Source organism: Leptodactylus fuscus, chromosome 9 (assembly GCF_031893055.1).
Source record: "Leptodactylus fuscus isolate aLepFus1 chromosome 9, aLepFus1.hap2, whole genome shotgun sequence".
Lineage (NCBI taxonomy): Eukaryota > Metazoa > Chordata > Amphibia > Anura > Leptodactylidae > Leptodactylus > Leptodactylus fuscus.
The window spans coordinates 36,651,318-36,667,960 of NC_134273.1; the positions used below are offsets into that span (position 1 = coordinate 36,651,318).

The following is a 16,643-nucleotide window of genomic DNA, read 5'->3' on the forward strand; positions in this document are numbered from 1 at the left end:
GAACTTGAGGTGTCCCATGACAATTTTGGTACTGCCCAACTCGGGGACCCACACTTGTCTCGGGCACGAGAAAATGTAAAGGTGATAAATGGTCAGTCCCAATATCCAGGGGCAGATCAAGAATTTCCTTATTTTGCTATGAACCAGGATTTACTGTATAGGGTAAGCAAAATAAGAGATAATGTTATTGAGCAATTGTTGGTACCCCAACCCTTCCAAAAAGTGGTTCTAGACTTAGCCCATAAGCATGCACTGGGAGGACATTTGGGGTATGAGAAAACTAAAGAACGTATATTACAACGTTTCTATTGGCCGGGGATGGACAGACATGTACGAGATTACTGTAGCTCCTGCCCAGTGTGCCAATTGACTGCACCAATCTCCCACTTCAGGAGTCCATTAGTACCCCTCCCAATTATAGAGGTGCCCTTTGAGCGTATAGCTATGGATTTGGTGGGACCACTGGTGAAATCTGCTAGGGGACATCAGTACATATTGGTCGTAGTAGATTATGCTACCCGATACCCTGAGGCCGTGCCCCTCAGACATACCTCAGCAAAGCTAATCGCCAAGGAGTTGTTTTATGTTTTCCCGGACTGGTATCCCTAAAGAGATCCTGACGGATCAAGGTACCCCCTTTATGTCCAAAATTACAAAGGAAATGTGTAAGCTCCTGGGTATTAAGCACTTGAGAACCTCTGTCTACCACCCCCAGACCGATGGCCTAGTTGAGAGGTTTAATAAGACCCTTAAAGGAATGTTGAAAAGGGTGGTTAGCAAGGATGGTAAGGACTGGGATTGTTTGCTGCCATATTTAATGTTTGCCATCCGAGAGGTACCCCAGTCCTCCACCGGATTCTCTCCCTTCGAGCTAGTGTATGGAAGACATCCAAGGGGTCTATTAGATATTGCTAGGGAAACTTGGGAACAGGAACCCACTCCCTACCGTAGCGTTATAGAGCACATAACCCAAATGCAAGACTGAATTACCGCAGTAATGCCCATCGTAAAGGAGCACATGGAACATGCTCAGTTGGCACAAAGCCGTGTTTATAACCGAAAGGCTCAGCTCAGATCCTTTAACCCAGGTGACCGGGTGTTAGTGCTCGTGCCCACCGTAGAGAGTAAATTCCTAGCCAAGTGGCAAGGTCCATATGAGATCATTGAAAAAGTGGGAAATGTAAACTACAAGGTCTTCCAACCAGGCAGGAGGAAACCTGAACAGATCTACCATGTGAATCTGTTAAAACCCTGGAAAGAGAGGGAATCCTTGTCAGCCCTAAGTACCCCTAGAGAGATTGCCACTAAAGGCAGAGGTGCAATTGGTAATCATTGTCCTGATGTACAGATAGCGGTGACTCTGTCTAAGGTACAGGCACAAGAGACAAAGGAACTAGTACAGAGAAACACTGATGTATTTTCAGAGACCCCTGGGCGTACTAATCTAATAGAGCACGACATTGTAACCGAGCCGCAGGTACGAATCAGTCTGAAGCCCTACCGTGTACCTGAAGCTCGTAGACAGGCCATAACAAAAGAGGTTAACAATATGTTAGCTCTTGGGGTCATTGAAGAGTCAAAAAGTGCGTGGTCAAATCCTATTGTCCTGATTCCCAAACCCGATGGTACAATCAGATTTTGTAACGATTTCCGTAAATTAAATGAAAATTCAAAGTTTGATGCCTATCCGATGCCCAGAATAGACGAGCTGATCGAGAGGTTAGGGACTTCCAGGTATTTCTCTACTCTCGATCTAACAAAAGGGTATTGGCAGGTGCCGCTTACGGAGAGTGCTAGAGAGAAAACTGCATTTGCCACCCCAGATGGTCTCTTCCAGTACGTAACTATGCCTTTCGGATTACATGGTGCTCCCGCCACCTTTCAACAGTTGATGGACAAAATCCTCAAGCCACATCGCAGGTATGCGTCAGCCTACCTTGACAATATTGTCATCTTCAGCCCTGATTGGGGGAGCCACTTGCCGAAGGTCCAAGCGGTACTAGATTCGCTTCGGGCAGCCGGATTAACTGCTAACCCCAAAAAGTGCGCGTTGGGCCTTGAGGAAGCCCGGTATTTGGGGTACACAATAGGAAGAGGAGTAATCAAACCCCAGGTGAATAAAGTAGAGGCTATCCAGAATTGGCCCCGTCCCGTAAGTAAAAAGCAGGTGAGGGCTTTCCTGGGAATTGTGGGGTACTATAGGAGGTTCATACCCAATGTTGCCTCCATTGCAGCTCCCCTGACTGATCTGACCAAGGGAGGGAGAACTGGCCTCATCAAATGGAGTGAAGGGGCTGAGGGGGCATTCCAAAAGTTAAAATCGGTCCTTTGTATACAACCAGTCTTGGTCACTCCCAATTATGCCAAAGAGTTTGTGGTACAGACTGATGCCTCAGATGTAGGGTTAGGGGCAGTCCTTTCACAAGTGATTAAAGGTGAGGAACATCCAGTAACATACCTGAGTCGAAAGCTGACTCATGCATAGAAAAATTACAGTATTGTAGAAAGGGAGTGTTTGGCCATCAAATGGGCTCTGGAGTCCCTACGATATTATTTGCTAGGCCGACAGTTTCGGTTGATTACTGACCACTCCCCTCTCACATGGATGTCTCAGGCTAAAGAGAGAAATACCCGGGTTACGAGATGGTTCCTTACCTTAAAAAATTTTAAATTTAAGGTCGAACACCGATCTGGTAAATTACAGGGGAATGCAGACGCTTTATCCAGGACACATTGTATGGTGGCGAAAGGTGTTCGCCCCTATAGGTTCGAACAAAGGGGGAGGGTATGTAAAGAAAGTGACAGGAAAAGTCCTGGAAGGACACTATATCTCCCCCAGAGTCCTCTCATATGTGTGGTGAGTGAGGGCGTCAATAGCTGTAGTAAGGCATCTGTCAGTATTAACCTCTTCTCATCCTACTGCAGGAAGGAGTTTTGTGCTCAGGTGGGAACAGTTAGGCCTAATCACAGGCCTATAAAACCTCTCAAGACTTCAGTCCTGGGCAGTTCCTGGGGGAGAGTGGTGGAGCCAGGTCCTGTCCATCCTAACTGAGAACTGGTGAGACCAGTGGATGCTCCACAGCTTGTATTTTTTGTTGATTTGTTTTGTCCGTGTGGTTGAAGCTAGCCACATGTATAGACAGATTGCTTCTGTGTAGTTAGTCGCCTAGCCGGGCAGGTATTTGTGTTTCTGTTTTTGCCTGAAGTAAAGGCCTGTTTATTTTGTTTGCCAACACCTTTAAACCTTTTTGCAAAATAAACACACAGGGCTAAAACCCTGTTCAAACTGATTTTGGTGTCTGTCTGTGACTGTCTGGGTCCGCTGCTGCTACCGCTGAGCCTACCTCCATATATATATATATATATATATATATATATATATATATATATATAATGCTAATGATGTACAAGTTAATTTCATACTAGCTCTGACTCCCTTTAAGCAATATAGTTCTAGAGTTTTGGCCATATGTTTAGTGGATCCGCTAACAATGGATACAAATTAGTTCCATTTATTTGTATAGGGTTCAATATTAAAATAAAAGATCCATTGTTTTACTTTTTTATTGGACACAAAAAACATAATTTTGTTTCTGTCTGGCACCCATTTGCATCAAATCCATTGGCCAAAACCTGAACATACCCTTAGCTCCAACCAATGACTAGTTTCCAATTTAACCAGTTACTAATGGAAAGAATTAAATTGACATAGAGAAAGTAATATCTACATTCCCAGCACACAGTCTGTACTTACCCCTTCTGCCTTTACATCCACAGGAAAAGAATTTAAGTCATTATCTGTTACACGTCCGGCAACAACAATTTCACTGCCTTCATAGTAATGCTTGAAGTTGTTCTTTGTGAGGTCGGCGATAATATTCTCAGGATATTGCATTTCGATGTTAATCAATGTTGGATTTGCAATTTCGGTGTAGAAGCCCTAGCATTTAAGAACAAAGTATTACTTGAGTAAATCTTCAAGAAAATATGGGTGCACACATCAACTGAAGCCTAGTGATGCGCCAAATTTTCCATAAGTTTAGGATTCTAGTGAAACTCTCATATCGGATTTCTTTCTCACAAATCACTCAAAATGGTGGACACCTTAATAACTAGTAAATTCCTTAGAACGTTCTTAAATGACCCAAGTAACCCAGGCCGCATAGGATAAAATGACTCAGAAATCTGAACCACATTGAACTACGCATGGTCTGTGTTATGATCATTATGACTACAATGAAACTTAGTTCAATGAGTACAACTAAGTCTATCTAGACCAGGGGTGCTCAAACTTTTTCAGCATGTGAGCTACTTTATATACTGACCAAGGGATAAGATCTACTACCCACCGGGGGGTGGGCGGGGCCTGTGGGCGGGGCGTAGCGTGAGAGCAGGAGACAGCTCTCCATTGTCTGTTTGTTCACAGCGCAGGCTGAGAATCATCTCTGGACACTGGCAGGCCGGGGCCTTGCACTCGTTTGCAGTCAGGGCTGCGGCGGCCCCACCTGCCAGTGTACGGAGCTGACTCTCATCCTGCGCTGTGAAGAAGCAGCACCCCGGCTCCCTTCATCCCTAAGAACGGGGAGCGCGTTATTCCCCGGAGCTGCTGCTGCCCGGCCTGCAAGTGTCCAGAGTGCTTGTTCATAGCGCAGGCTGAGCATTATCTCTGGACACTTGCAGGCGGGGCCGCCGCAGCCCTGACTGCGAACGAGTGCAAGGCCCCAGCCTGCCAGTGTCCAGAGATGATTCTTAGCCTGCGGTGTGAACAAGCAGACACCGGGGATCCCTGGCTGCATCCCGCGATTGACCCATACGGCCTTTGCGATCGACCGGTAGATCGCGATCGACGTATTGGGCACCCTTGATCTAGACTATTTTCCGGTTCTTGGATTACCTGAGATGATGCAACACAATTGCAGATGTCATTGGTTGGTTTAATGTGGTCCAAGGTTACTTGTGATCTTTGACCTACTTTCAAATGTAGATGAGTGACTTCGAGAAACCAGACAAGGACTGCTGCAGGCTTAGATTCCCAGCTTATAGCTGTCATTGTCATGTTTTTATTTTCGATGACTGAGATTAACCTAAACCACATGATCTAAACTGCATGCTTGATTTGGACAGAATCCAATGAGCAGCTGATTCAAGCAAATTTGACAAGAAATAAATCTCGGGAGATTCACTCATCTTTATTATTGATTCTGGCAAGATTGACCACCAGCTTTATAGGTGACTGGCCTCCTGATTCCCCTCAGTGGCATGTAACAAAGAAGGATCAAGATACTGCATTTCAATATAGGCAATCCTTAGTTTCCACAGAAGATAAGACACTGTGTAACGCCTCTGCCTGTTTGGGTCACTGCGCCACCCTCTGCTGCAGCCGGTGCAGGAAGTGTGTGCAGTTTAGTTCCTTGCTTAGAGTTTTTGGTTGCACTGTGTGAACACGGTTCTAGTTCTGTAATTGAATTTCCACCACCCCCGTCTTCTGCCCTTGTTTGCCTCTGTTCATGAAGTGGTTAATTTTAGCCTTGCCCTGTGATTGACAGCCTGCCTTCCTATCAACTCCAGGGCGGGTTCTTCCTCCCTATTTATTCTTGGCTCACATTCACAATGGTGCTTGCTATTACCTTGTGCGAGCTGGCTTTGCTTTAGCTGTTTATTATTGTATTCTTATTCTTGACCTCTGGCTTTCCCTATTGACTATTCTTTTGGATATCGATTTTGACACTGCATTGCTCGACTGTTACTGACCCCTGGCTAGCTGACCTCTCTTGCTGTTACTTGTCTTGTCCATGTTTTGTGTGTCCGGTATTTAGGAAGGGTCCATCGTCCAGTTGTTGCCTATTAAATAGGATAGGACCGGCAAGCAGGAAGGGACAGTGGGGGGTTTCAGACCAGGACTAACTGTCTCTTGTGCCCCTTCCTCCAGGGTTCATCTACAGCACTGGGGAACTGCTGTCTAGCACTTCCCTAACACACTGCCAGACAGATCCATCAGACACCATATTATAGAGAAAATGATGCCATATCGATGCAACATACATGCAGCATCTGAGGTTTAGTAGAAGGAGCTCCTTGCAGTGCACATAAAAGCCTATGCACGCCTGAATTATGGATCCAAGGTGCAATCCTGCTTGATCCAGTGGGCTACTGATAAACAGTATAGGTTATCCTCAATGTCCCAGTGCTTTATGTCTCTCGCTGATAATCAATTGGTGTTTCAGACATCCCTAGTTATCTAGTGCTCTGTTTGATCACTAACATCCCTGCTGGTCTTTATTAATTAAAATCTTGTGTTTTAGTGATTAATGATATAATATTCCTGCAATGAAACAATGTACCTGCAACTGTAACGCCGCATCGGAGTCCCCGTATATGCGCCGGGCAACCCCTGAGTTTTCCAATGCTAACTTCTCCAGGAAAGGATAATCAACACTTGAGCCAAAACCAAGACTGTACAAGGTGTATTTCCCCTGAATGGCTTTCTTTGCATTCTTCTGGATTTTTGCAGGATTAGACTCACCTTAAATAAAAGAAGTTGATATGATTGTTCTATTTTTATGATTGTCTATGTGTACAGACCATGTGTGGCAGCTCAGAGAGATCCATGGTTCCCCCATCACACAAGTATTGTGCGTGTTGCTCTATGCTTATATCCTGTATTTTCTTCTACCACTCAATAAAAATAAATATAATATATAATAAAATTAAGGATTAGCTCTATATAAAAGGCAAATTTTTTAACAGCTGTCACATGACTGCATTAAAGTCAATTCATTTCAATTGGGTTACATACATGACCTATTTGTAATGGTTCGTTCTAACAGGCTATCAAAAATTAGGACATGCCCTATTTTTGCCCCTCTTCACAGATACATATCTACTGTACCTCAATATTATAACAGTATAAAGCCAGAGAAAATGACAAGTATTAACCTACCGGCATTGGCTTCTCCATCTGTGAGCAGTATAACTAAGGAGACACTTCTCTCTGGAACAATCTTAGATTCATGGGCTTTATTCAGCAGCTCAACAGCCAATAATATAGGATCATTAATATTTGTAGCTATAATAAAACATATTAGAATGATTATGACATTTCTATACATTTCACAGATTTTTTTTTTTCAATTTCTTTGCATTTTTGCAAATTCCCCATTACAAGACAGATATACATTATATGCCATGATAAGAACTAACTCTGATCATGGACATCACAGCTGGGTAAAAGTTAAAGGAGTATTCAGATCTCAGCTTTTTACTAAGCAGACTTCCCACTGCTACCCTCTTTGTTTGCCAACCTCTTGAATTCAGTAGAAGAGAAGCAGAGTTTTTATGTTATACCCAGGGCAATATACAATATACAGGGCTTATGGGATTTACAAGTGCTGGTATTAGCCCACAGTACAGTTTGACAGTCCTTGCTAGCTACTACTGTATGATATATGCTACAGTGTTGGCCAAAAGTATTGGCACCCCTGCAATTCTGTCAGATAATACTCATTTTCTTCCAGGTAATGATTTCAATCACAAATTCTTTGGTATTATTATCTTCATTTAATTTGTCTTCAATGGAAAACCACAAAAATAATTGTCAAAAAGCCAAATTGGATATAATTCCACAGCAAAAATAAAAAAGGGGGTGGACAAAAGTATTGGCACTGCTTGAAAAATTACGTGATGCTTCTCTAATTTGTGTAATTAACAGCTCCTGTTACTTACCATAGGCACCTAACAGGTGGTGGCAATAACTAAATCACACTTGCAGCCAGTTGAAATGGATTAAAGTTGACTCAACCTCTGTCCTGTGTCCTTGTGTGTACCACATTGAGCATGGAGAAAAGAAAGAAGACTAAAGAACTGTCTGAGGACTTGAGAAATAAAATTGTGAGGAAGCATGAGCAATCTCAAGGCTACAAGTCCATCTCCAAAGACCTGAATGTTCCTGTGTCTACTGTGCACAGTGTCATCAAGAAGTGTAAAGCCCATGGCACTGTGGATAACCTCTCTAGATGTGGATGGAAAAGAAAAATTGACGAGAGATTTCAACGCAAGATTGTGCGGATGGTGGATAAAGAACCTCGACTAACATCCAAACAAGTTCAAGCTGCCCTGCAGTCCGAGGGTGCAACAGTGTCAACCCGTACTATCCATCGGTGTCTGAATGAAAAGGGGACTGTAAGGTAGGATACCCAGGAAGACCCCACTTCTTACCCAGTGACATAAAAAACCAGGCTGGAGTTTGCCAAAACTTACCTGAGAAAGCCAAAAATGTTTTGGAAGAATGTTCTTCGGTCAGATGAGACAAAAGTAGAGCTTTTTGGGAAAAGGCATCAACATAGAGTTTAAAGGAAAAAAAAAAAGAGGCCTTCAAAGAAAAGAACACGCTCCCTACAGTCAGACTTGTGGGAGGTTCCCTGATGTTTTGGGGTTGCTTTGCTGCCTCTGGCACTGGACTGCTTGACTGTGTGCATGGCATTATGAAGTCTGAAGACTACCAACAAATTTTGCAGCATACTGTAGGGCCCAGTGTGAGAAAGCTGGGTCTCCCTCAGAGGTCATGGGTCTTCCAGCAGGACAATGACCCAAAACACACTTCAAAAAGCACTAGAAAATGGTTTGAGAGAAAGCACTGGAGACTTCTAAAGTGGCCAGCAATGAGTCCAGACCTGAATCTCATAGAACACCTGTGGAGAGATCTCAAAATGGCAGTTTGGAGAAGGCCCCCTTCACATCTCAGGGACCTGGAGCAGTTTGCCAAAGAAGAATGGTCTAAAATTCCAGCAGAGCATTGTAAGAAACTCATTGATGGTTACTGCGGTTGTTTGCAGTTATTTTGTCTAAAGATTGTGCTACCAAGTATTATGAATTGACTGAAAAAATAGAGGAGAAAATAAAGATAATACTCAGCCCAAATGTGACTCGTACTTCCTTGCGGCTAATTGATCACCACCCGTATATATCCAACTTGACTCTGCCCGGAAAACTGCTCCCTCGGTTCGGAGCGATGTATATGAAAATCCTCGACATAAAAAGATCCAGCAAGGTCCGTGGTGGGATAAAAAATTCTTCTTCTTTATTGATTACATAGTTGTCATAAAAACGCAATGGTACACATAATGCAAATGCGTCAGACTGTTCCAGAAGAACACGTTTTCTTCCGGCCTTGGCTTGAAACGTCTATGCATGTACAAGTCGGCTCTGCCACTTGCTGTAAGCAGGCATTTTCTTGTAAGTGTCCACAAAAAAATGGCTGCTTACACCAGGCAGTCATGCGCATTCGGCTCTGCCCGAGGCCCGACAGCAGAGCCGACTTGCACATGTGTAGAAGTTTCAAACCAAGGCCAGAAGAAGACGCCCGAAGAGGCCATTCCAGAGGAAGATGGAGGTGTCGCTAGAGAGTTCTCTGGCAGCATTGGGGACGCCCCCAGTGCTGTTTGAGCGCTGGGGACCGCCCCCAGTGCTGCGAGAGAACTCATTTGCATACTGAAGAAAACCAGGATTTCTACTGAACAGCAACACGGAGAAGACAACTAAAGATAGGAGAATAGCCTTTCTTAAGGGTATTCCCACGTGTTAGTCACAAAAATTACATTTTAATGATAGAATCCCTTTAAAGCTGTTTCATTGGCTGCTCAGCAGTCTATACAGTATATACAGTATACTCTGCCGTCTACACAGTATGCTTAGTAGTCTACACAGTATATACAGTATACTCAGCAGTCTACATAGTATGCTAAACAGTCAATCAACCAGCTTTAGGGATGAGCCAAATCTGAACTTCAGCGTTGAAGTTCGGGTTCAGGTACCCGACCCCTCAATGCTTGGCACGGACCTGTACTATACAGTTCGAGTTTGCTCATCACTATATATGAGGGATTCATGAAAACGGCTATCCTCTGGTATAACACTAATACAATACTTCTTCATGGCTGAGTGCACAGCACTTGCAGGTAGTTTATGTCTCTCTATTTAACATGCGGATTCAGTTCACATTAGACTACGTCACTTACAGCCATCTGGATAAATATTCTTGACAAATGTTCTCGCTTCTTCTAGGTTTTCTGGAGTTGCTTTCACTAAAGAATTCTTCCAAGTTTGACCAAGATTGGAAAACAGGATGAAATTAAAGTGATCATGTGGTGCAGTGTCATTCAGAATCTGAAGAAGGGCTTCTTTTGTCTAAAGACAGACACATAAGTAATTGACAATAAAGTTTCCATATATTAACAGCATTTATTTCATTCCAGGCCTTAGGCTCGGTTCACATCTTTGCTTGCCACTCTGTACAGGGATTACGTTCCCCTCTACGAATGAAAAATGCGTAGAAAAAAGCACTGCAAGAAGCGCTTTTCTCTCTGCATTTTTTCCCTATTCGGGCAGAAACCAAACAGAAACCACACGGACCCCATTATAGTCTATGGGTTTTCAGGTTTCCTAAGGTAAACGCTTTTTATGTGGATTAGGTATAATAGGAGCAGAAAGTTACCAAAGGAAAACGCTGTGAAAATGCAATGAAAAATTCTGTAGAAAAAAGCCATGATGCGTTTCTGCCACTTTTTTTTCTGCAGCATCTTGCTATGTGGGGTCACCATGTGGGGTCACTGCATACTGGATGGGATTTTAGCGTATCACATCCACACCTTGAAGAAAAATCACACTATGATTTTTAAAACTGTTGTGTTTTTGGAAATCTCAGCATGTCAATTATAACTATGGAAACACTGGCGGTTTCCCTATAGGTATAATGGAAGCAGAAGGTCCACAGAGAAAACCTCCGTCGACTTTCTGTGGAAAGCGATGGGGGATGTGATGCAATGCCACTGCGGTTTTTCTTGCAGTGCTTTTTTCGCTGTCGCCTGCTACGTGGGGCCTTAGCTTAAGGCCAGGGCCCCATGGGACAGAAACACAGCGACTTGAAAAATCGCGTAGTTTTACAGTAAAGGCAAAGTGGATGGGATTCTAGCGAATCCCATGCTCACTTTGTGGTAAAAACCGCAGTGCGGACACACCGCAATTTCCGCAAAGAGTCTGTGGCTTGAGACTCACTCACAATTAGGACCATTCATTTGGATCTAATCAGGTGCGGGATGCACTTACAACGGCCTCCCATTGCAGCTAGCCACGCAGAAAAGTCACACGACGGAAAAGGTTTCCGCCATGTGAACATACCCTAACTTGCATAACGTTTCTTTATATAATAGCTTAGTGATATAAAAATATCTAAATAATAGAAAATAGGTTGAGAGACAAATGACTATTAATATGGCATACTTTACCTGATCCATTTTTTTACCCCACATTGATCCACTCTTGTCTATGACGTAAACTACATTTTTTGGAACACCAGCCAACTTAGGGGGAGCAAAAAAGTGAACAAAATAGCCATTGACAACCTAAAAAAGAAGCAGAACAAAGATATCTTATTATTGTTATATAGATAACATATCATTGCATATGAATAAAGTAGGCATGGGGACACTCAGCATTGCCAGACCTTCGGAAGATCAGAGACAAAGATTTGGAGGAGCCTTGTTAGCTATATGGAGTATGTGTGTGTGTGTGTATATATATATATATATATATATATATATATATATATATATATACTGTATACGTATGTATATACCTCCCAACCGTCCTGATTTCCGCGGGACATTCATGATTCCGGTGACATGTCCCGCGGTCCCGGTTGGAGGGAGGTATGTCCCGATTTCATCTCAGATCTGCGTCCAGAGGCGGATGCAGATCTGAGTTGAACACATACGCGGCTGAAGCAAGGAGCTGTCACAGTTCAGCTCCTTGCTTCACCGCTGAACGCCGCCTACTGGGGGCAGAGATGGAGGAGACATGAATCTGGGAGCAGAGATGTGTGGACATGAATCTGGGGGAAGAGATGGAGGGACATGAATCTGGGGGCAGAGATGGAGGAGACATGAATCTGGGGGCAGAGATGGAGAGGACATGAATCTGGGGGCAGAGATGGAGAGGACATGAATCTGGGGCAGAGATGGAGAGGACATGAATTTGGGGGCAGAGATGGAGAGGACATGAATCTGGGGGCAGAGATGGAGAGGACATGAATCTGAGGGCAGACATGGAGGACATGAATCTGGGGGCAGAGATGGAGAGGACATGAATCTGGGGGCAGAGATGGGGGGACATGAATATGGGAGCAGAGATGGGGACATGAATCTGGGGGCAGAGATGGAGAGGACATGAAACTGGGGGCAGATGAAGGGTGTATATGAAACTGGGGGAGAGATAGAGGGTGAACATATAATTTACGGGTGACTGTAGGAGGATTATACTGTGTGCGGGCACATGAAAAATTAATGAGAATCGGCGGAGTCAATGCAAAAGTGGGCGGGGCTAAATTTGCCATATGCACCATATAGAATGTGGCTGTTTATGCAGAGCGCAGATCATACACAGTATAACTACAGCAGCGTTCTGTTAGTAAGTACGAGGGCCAGGTCTTGCTGTGTTAGTAGTATAACAGTATAACTTGCCAGCCACAAGCTATAGAGAACCTCTCACTTGTATATTTCCAGGGGTTTCTCTATTAACATCATAGGTCACAGTGAAATCTCCATCCAATAATGTGGTATCACAGTTCGGACATGATCGCTGCTGATCGATTGTGGGTTTAAAAGAGACATGGCCCTGAAGACAACAAAGGAAACGTTAAATACTTCATGGTGTTATTTTTTTTCTTTATGTACTGTGATAAAACCAGAAATGTCAAGAAAAAGACAAAAAAATATATATTTCATAGCATGAGCATCTACAGTACCTCCTTTTCAGAAATCTAGACGCGAGATACCATGTAGACAGGTTACTTACATGTTACAGCGGCAACGTTTCAGCCCTAATAATAAAATCTACATACTGTCACCGACTGACGCTTCTACGTGCCCTGGCAGCGCTGGTTAGGTTTGCTCTATAGCTGGCCATACACAGTAGATTTTGGGTGGTCTATTGATGATGGGATCATTGGTATAAATGATCCCAACATAAACAACTAAACCACCCTATAAAGGCTGGGGGCACCACATTGCGAATGCACAGCGTTTTACATTACCTGCAATGTCGATGGGATTCTAGCTAATCCCATCCACACATTGCAGAAAAATATCCGCAGCCGAAATGGTGCGATTTAAAAAAACGTGTTTTTGTAAATCGCAGCATATCAATTATACCTATGCTGGTGTTTTCACTCAGTCTGCGTTTGTGCTGGATTTTCTGGCCTGAACATCATGTTGGGAGACAGGAACACACTTTTCCATACTATAATCACATCATGTTCAGGCTGATAAATCTGGCACACATACAGTTTCATGGATAAAACTTGGTTGTGTGAATGTGGGGTAAACATGCACCTGCAATCACTTCAGTTTTGTACTCCGTTAAATCTTTGGTTCAAGGGACCCCTTCAGATTTGGTGAAACATGGAAGGGTATGTCTGTGTGATGGGATCTGGGCACCTAGGGTAGTACTGGCAAACAGGCATAGCACAGTTTTAGAGAGAGCAGACTGTACAGTATTGGATGTGCCAGTGTAAAACTGTATAAGGGGCATCAGCAGGAATCATATTGCAGCAGGCAACAATGGCAGGTGGCAGGAAGCAAAGTCTTGGGCTATTAGGAACAGTAAGGGTAGCATTGGCTGTAAGGGGGGAAGCAGGCTAGAGGACAGTAGCAGAGAAAGGGTTACAACAAGAGATAGCAGTGCTGCAAAAGCAAAGAAAGAAAAGAAGTCTTTTTGTAAATGTGCCTCAAGGTAGTGACCCCTAAACAGTGCCCCAAAATCCATGTTGCTGCTAGTACTCTCCTGCTCTATGAGCCTTTGCTAGATTCCTCCTGTATTCAGCCAGCTAGTCATAAGCCATTTACATGTGAATTCTTCTAACACCACTAGATGGCACAAATGAGAACCTTCCTGCAGAAAGAGTCCATGGCAGAATGACAGACTGCTTTTAGACGAGGAGATGCACAGAACTTATGTAGTACTGCACAAATCTGTATACCTGAAAAGGGCAGAACAAAGAAAGGCAAAAATCCACAACAAACATCTTATCATTGCAATATCTTACGCTAAACTGCAATTGTCAACAGAACGATAATGAACAACTTGAGATGTATCACATTTCTGCCGAACATCTGCAAAAACGTCTTCTCAAATGAGAAATGTCAGCTCTCCTGACATGTTCATTTTAGTAAATACTTGAAATCCTCATGAAATATTGATGCTATTAACTACAGATGAGCGAACAGTGAAATATTCAATATTCGTTTCGAATAGCCCCTCAATATTCGACTATTCGAACGAATATCGAATCCCATTATAGTCTATGGGGGAAAAAAAGTTTGTTTCAGGGGAAACCGAAATTTGACTCAGGAGGGTCACCGAGTCCTTTATGACACCTCAGCAAATGATGCCAACACCTCTGGAATGCAACTAGGAAAGCAGGGGAAGCATGCCTGGGGGCATCTAACGTGGCCAATATGATTTTTGGCCCTTGCAGCCTTGCACCAGCAGTGTTTTATTTTTTGGCCCTTGGGGTTAGTTGAGCCTCGCAACAGCAGTGTTTTTGGCCCTTGGAGTGAGTGGAGCCTTGCACCAGCAGTGTTCTTGGCCCCTGGAGTGAGTAGAGCCTTGCAACAGCAGTGTTCTTGGCCCCTGGAATGAGTAGAGCCTTGCAACAGCAGCTGCGCTGAAGACCCTTTCCGATAGCACACTGGCAGCAGGACAGGAAAGGACCTCCAATGTGTACAGCGCGAGTTTCAGCCGCAAATCCAACTTGGAGACCCAATAAGTGTACTGTAGGGCGCAGAGGGATTGGAGAGGACAGGGCTGTGGTCGGCCAGGTTTTTCCACAACATGCGCCTATACTTGTCCCTCCTGGTGACTCTAGGCCCCTCAGTGGCGGTAGTTTGGCGAGGGGGTGCCATTAACGTGCCCCAGACCTTGGAGAGTGTTCCCCTGGTGGGTGTGGACCAGATGGCAGTTGTTAGCCTCTTGGAGGAATTCTTCTCTCTGCCGCCAACGAGAGTTGATGGAAACATCTCCACCATATTCTGCACCAGTTGCTTGTGGCAATCATTAATTCGACTGGCCCTCCCCTCTACCGGAATAAAAGTAGAGATATTATTTTTATGCTGGGGGTCGAGGATTGTAAAAATCCAGTATTGGTTGCTCTCCAGGATTTTGACAATGCGTTTGTCACTTGAAAAGCACCCCAACATGAATTCAGCCATGTGTGCCAGAGTGTTACTTGGCATGACTTCGCTGCCCCCACCGAAATGGTCACTCTCCATTTCCTCCTCTTCCTCCTCCTCCATTTCACCCCATCCGCGCTGCAGCAATGGGACGCACTGAACTTCCCCGCTAGCCTCCTGTGTGACAATGAGATCATCTGCCACTACGTTATCCTCCTCCTCCTCTTCCTCTGTCAATATACGCTGGGAAGCAGACAGGAGTGTGCACTGACTATCCTGCTGGGATGGGTCTGCTCCTATGCCCAACTCCTCAGCATACAATGTGTTATCCCTGATGGCAAAGAGGGATTCTCGCATCACACACAGGAGCGGGATTGTTACACTCACAAGTGCATGGTGGACTCCTCAAAGACACGCAAGATGTCGCATAAGTCTGCCATCTATGGCCACTCATGGTCAAGAAACTGCGGGAGCTGATTCTGAGGAAACCTTGGGTTTTGGAGATGGTACTCCATCAAGGGTCTCTGCTGCTCACACACTTTGCTCAGCCTGTGGTATGTCGAGTTCCAGCGTGTGGAGACGTCGCACAACAGCCGGTGTTCTGGCAGATGGAGGTGTTGCTGGAGTGATTTGAGGCTAGCAGCGGCTACTGTAGACTTGTGAATGTGGGCGCACAAGCGCTGTACTTTCACTAGTAGCTCATGAACGTTGGGGTACCTTTTTAAAAGCCGTTGCACCACTAAATTGAAAACGTGGGCCAGGTATGGAACATGTTGGAGGTTGGCAAGCTCCAGAGCTGCTACCAGGTTCCGGCCATTATCACACACGACCATGCCTGGACCCAGGTCCAGCGGTGAAAACCACGTCTGATCGAGGAGGGCATCCCTCACCTCGGAGGCAGTGTGCTGTCTGTCCCCCAAGCTGATGAGCTTCATCATGGCCTGCTGACATCTCCCAACACCAGTGCTGCAGCAGGGGTCGATGTGACGGTGGAGGCGGAGGAGGAGGAGAAGGGTGGTGGTTCAGAGCCCCTGCCAGGAATTTTAGGTGGGGAGACGAGGTAGTCCGCCCCAGTTTGTGACCCAGTCCCAGCCTCTACTACATTCACCCAGTGTGCCATCAGTGAAATATAGCATCCCTTTCCGCATGCACTTGTCCACACGTCGGTGGTCAAGTGGACCTTTGTGCAAAGCATTGTGCATCTCTGGTGTAGCAGAGCTCAGTGCACACGCAGCTGTGCTACATCTTGGGTGTAGCAGAGCTCAGCGCACACTCAACTCTGCTACATTTCTGGATGTAGTAGAGCTCAACGCACACTCAGCTCTGCCACATCTCGGGTGTAGCAGAGCTCAGCACACGGCCAGCTCTGCTACAACTCAGGTGTAGCAGAGCTGTGCGCTCAACACTGCTACATCTGAGATC

The 16,643-nt window shown here is 44.8% G+C and overlaps 1 protein-coding gene across 2 annotated transcripts in view; it reads right to left on the reverse strand.

The window, feature by feature from the left end:
- The window catches only part of LOC142218314 (inter-alpha-trypsin inhibitor heavy chain H3-like), a 57,684-nt gene that overhangs the window by 23,319 nt on the left and 17,722 nt on the right, over nt 1–16,643 (reverse strand). For both annotated transcript variants that reach the window (XM_075286939.1, XM_075286937.1), the window contains 6 exons: nt 12,541–12,666; nt 11,280–11,396; nt 10,014–10,182; nt 6,941–7,066; nt 6,342–6,523; nt 3,755–3,940 (listed from right to left, as the gene is read on the reverse strand). In XM_075286939.1, coding sequence (XP_075143040.1) covers nt 3,755–3,940; nt 6,342–6,523; nt 6,941–7,066; nt 10,014–10,182; nt 11,280–11,396; nt 12,541–12,666 — 906 coding nt within the window. The remainder of the gene's footprint in view (nt 1–3,754; nt 3,941–6,341; nt 6,524–6,940; nt 7,067–10,013; nt 10,183–11,279; nt 11,397–12,540; nt 12,667–16,643) is intronic.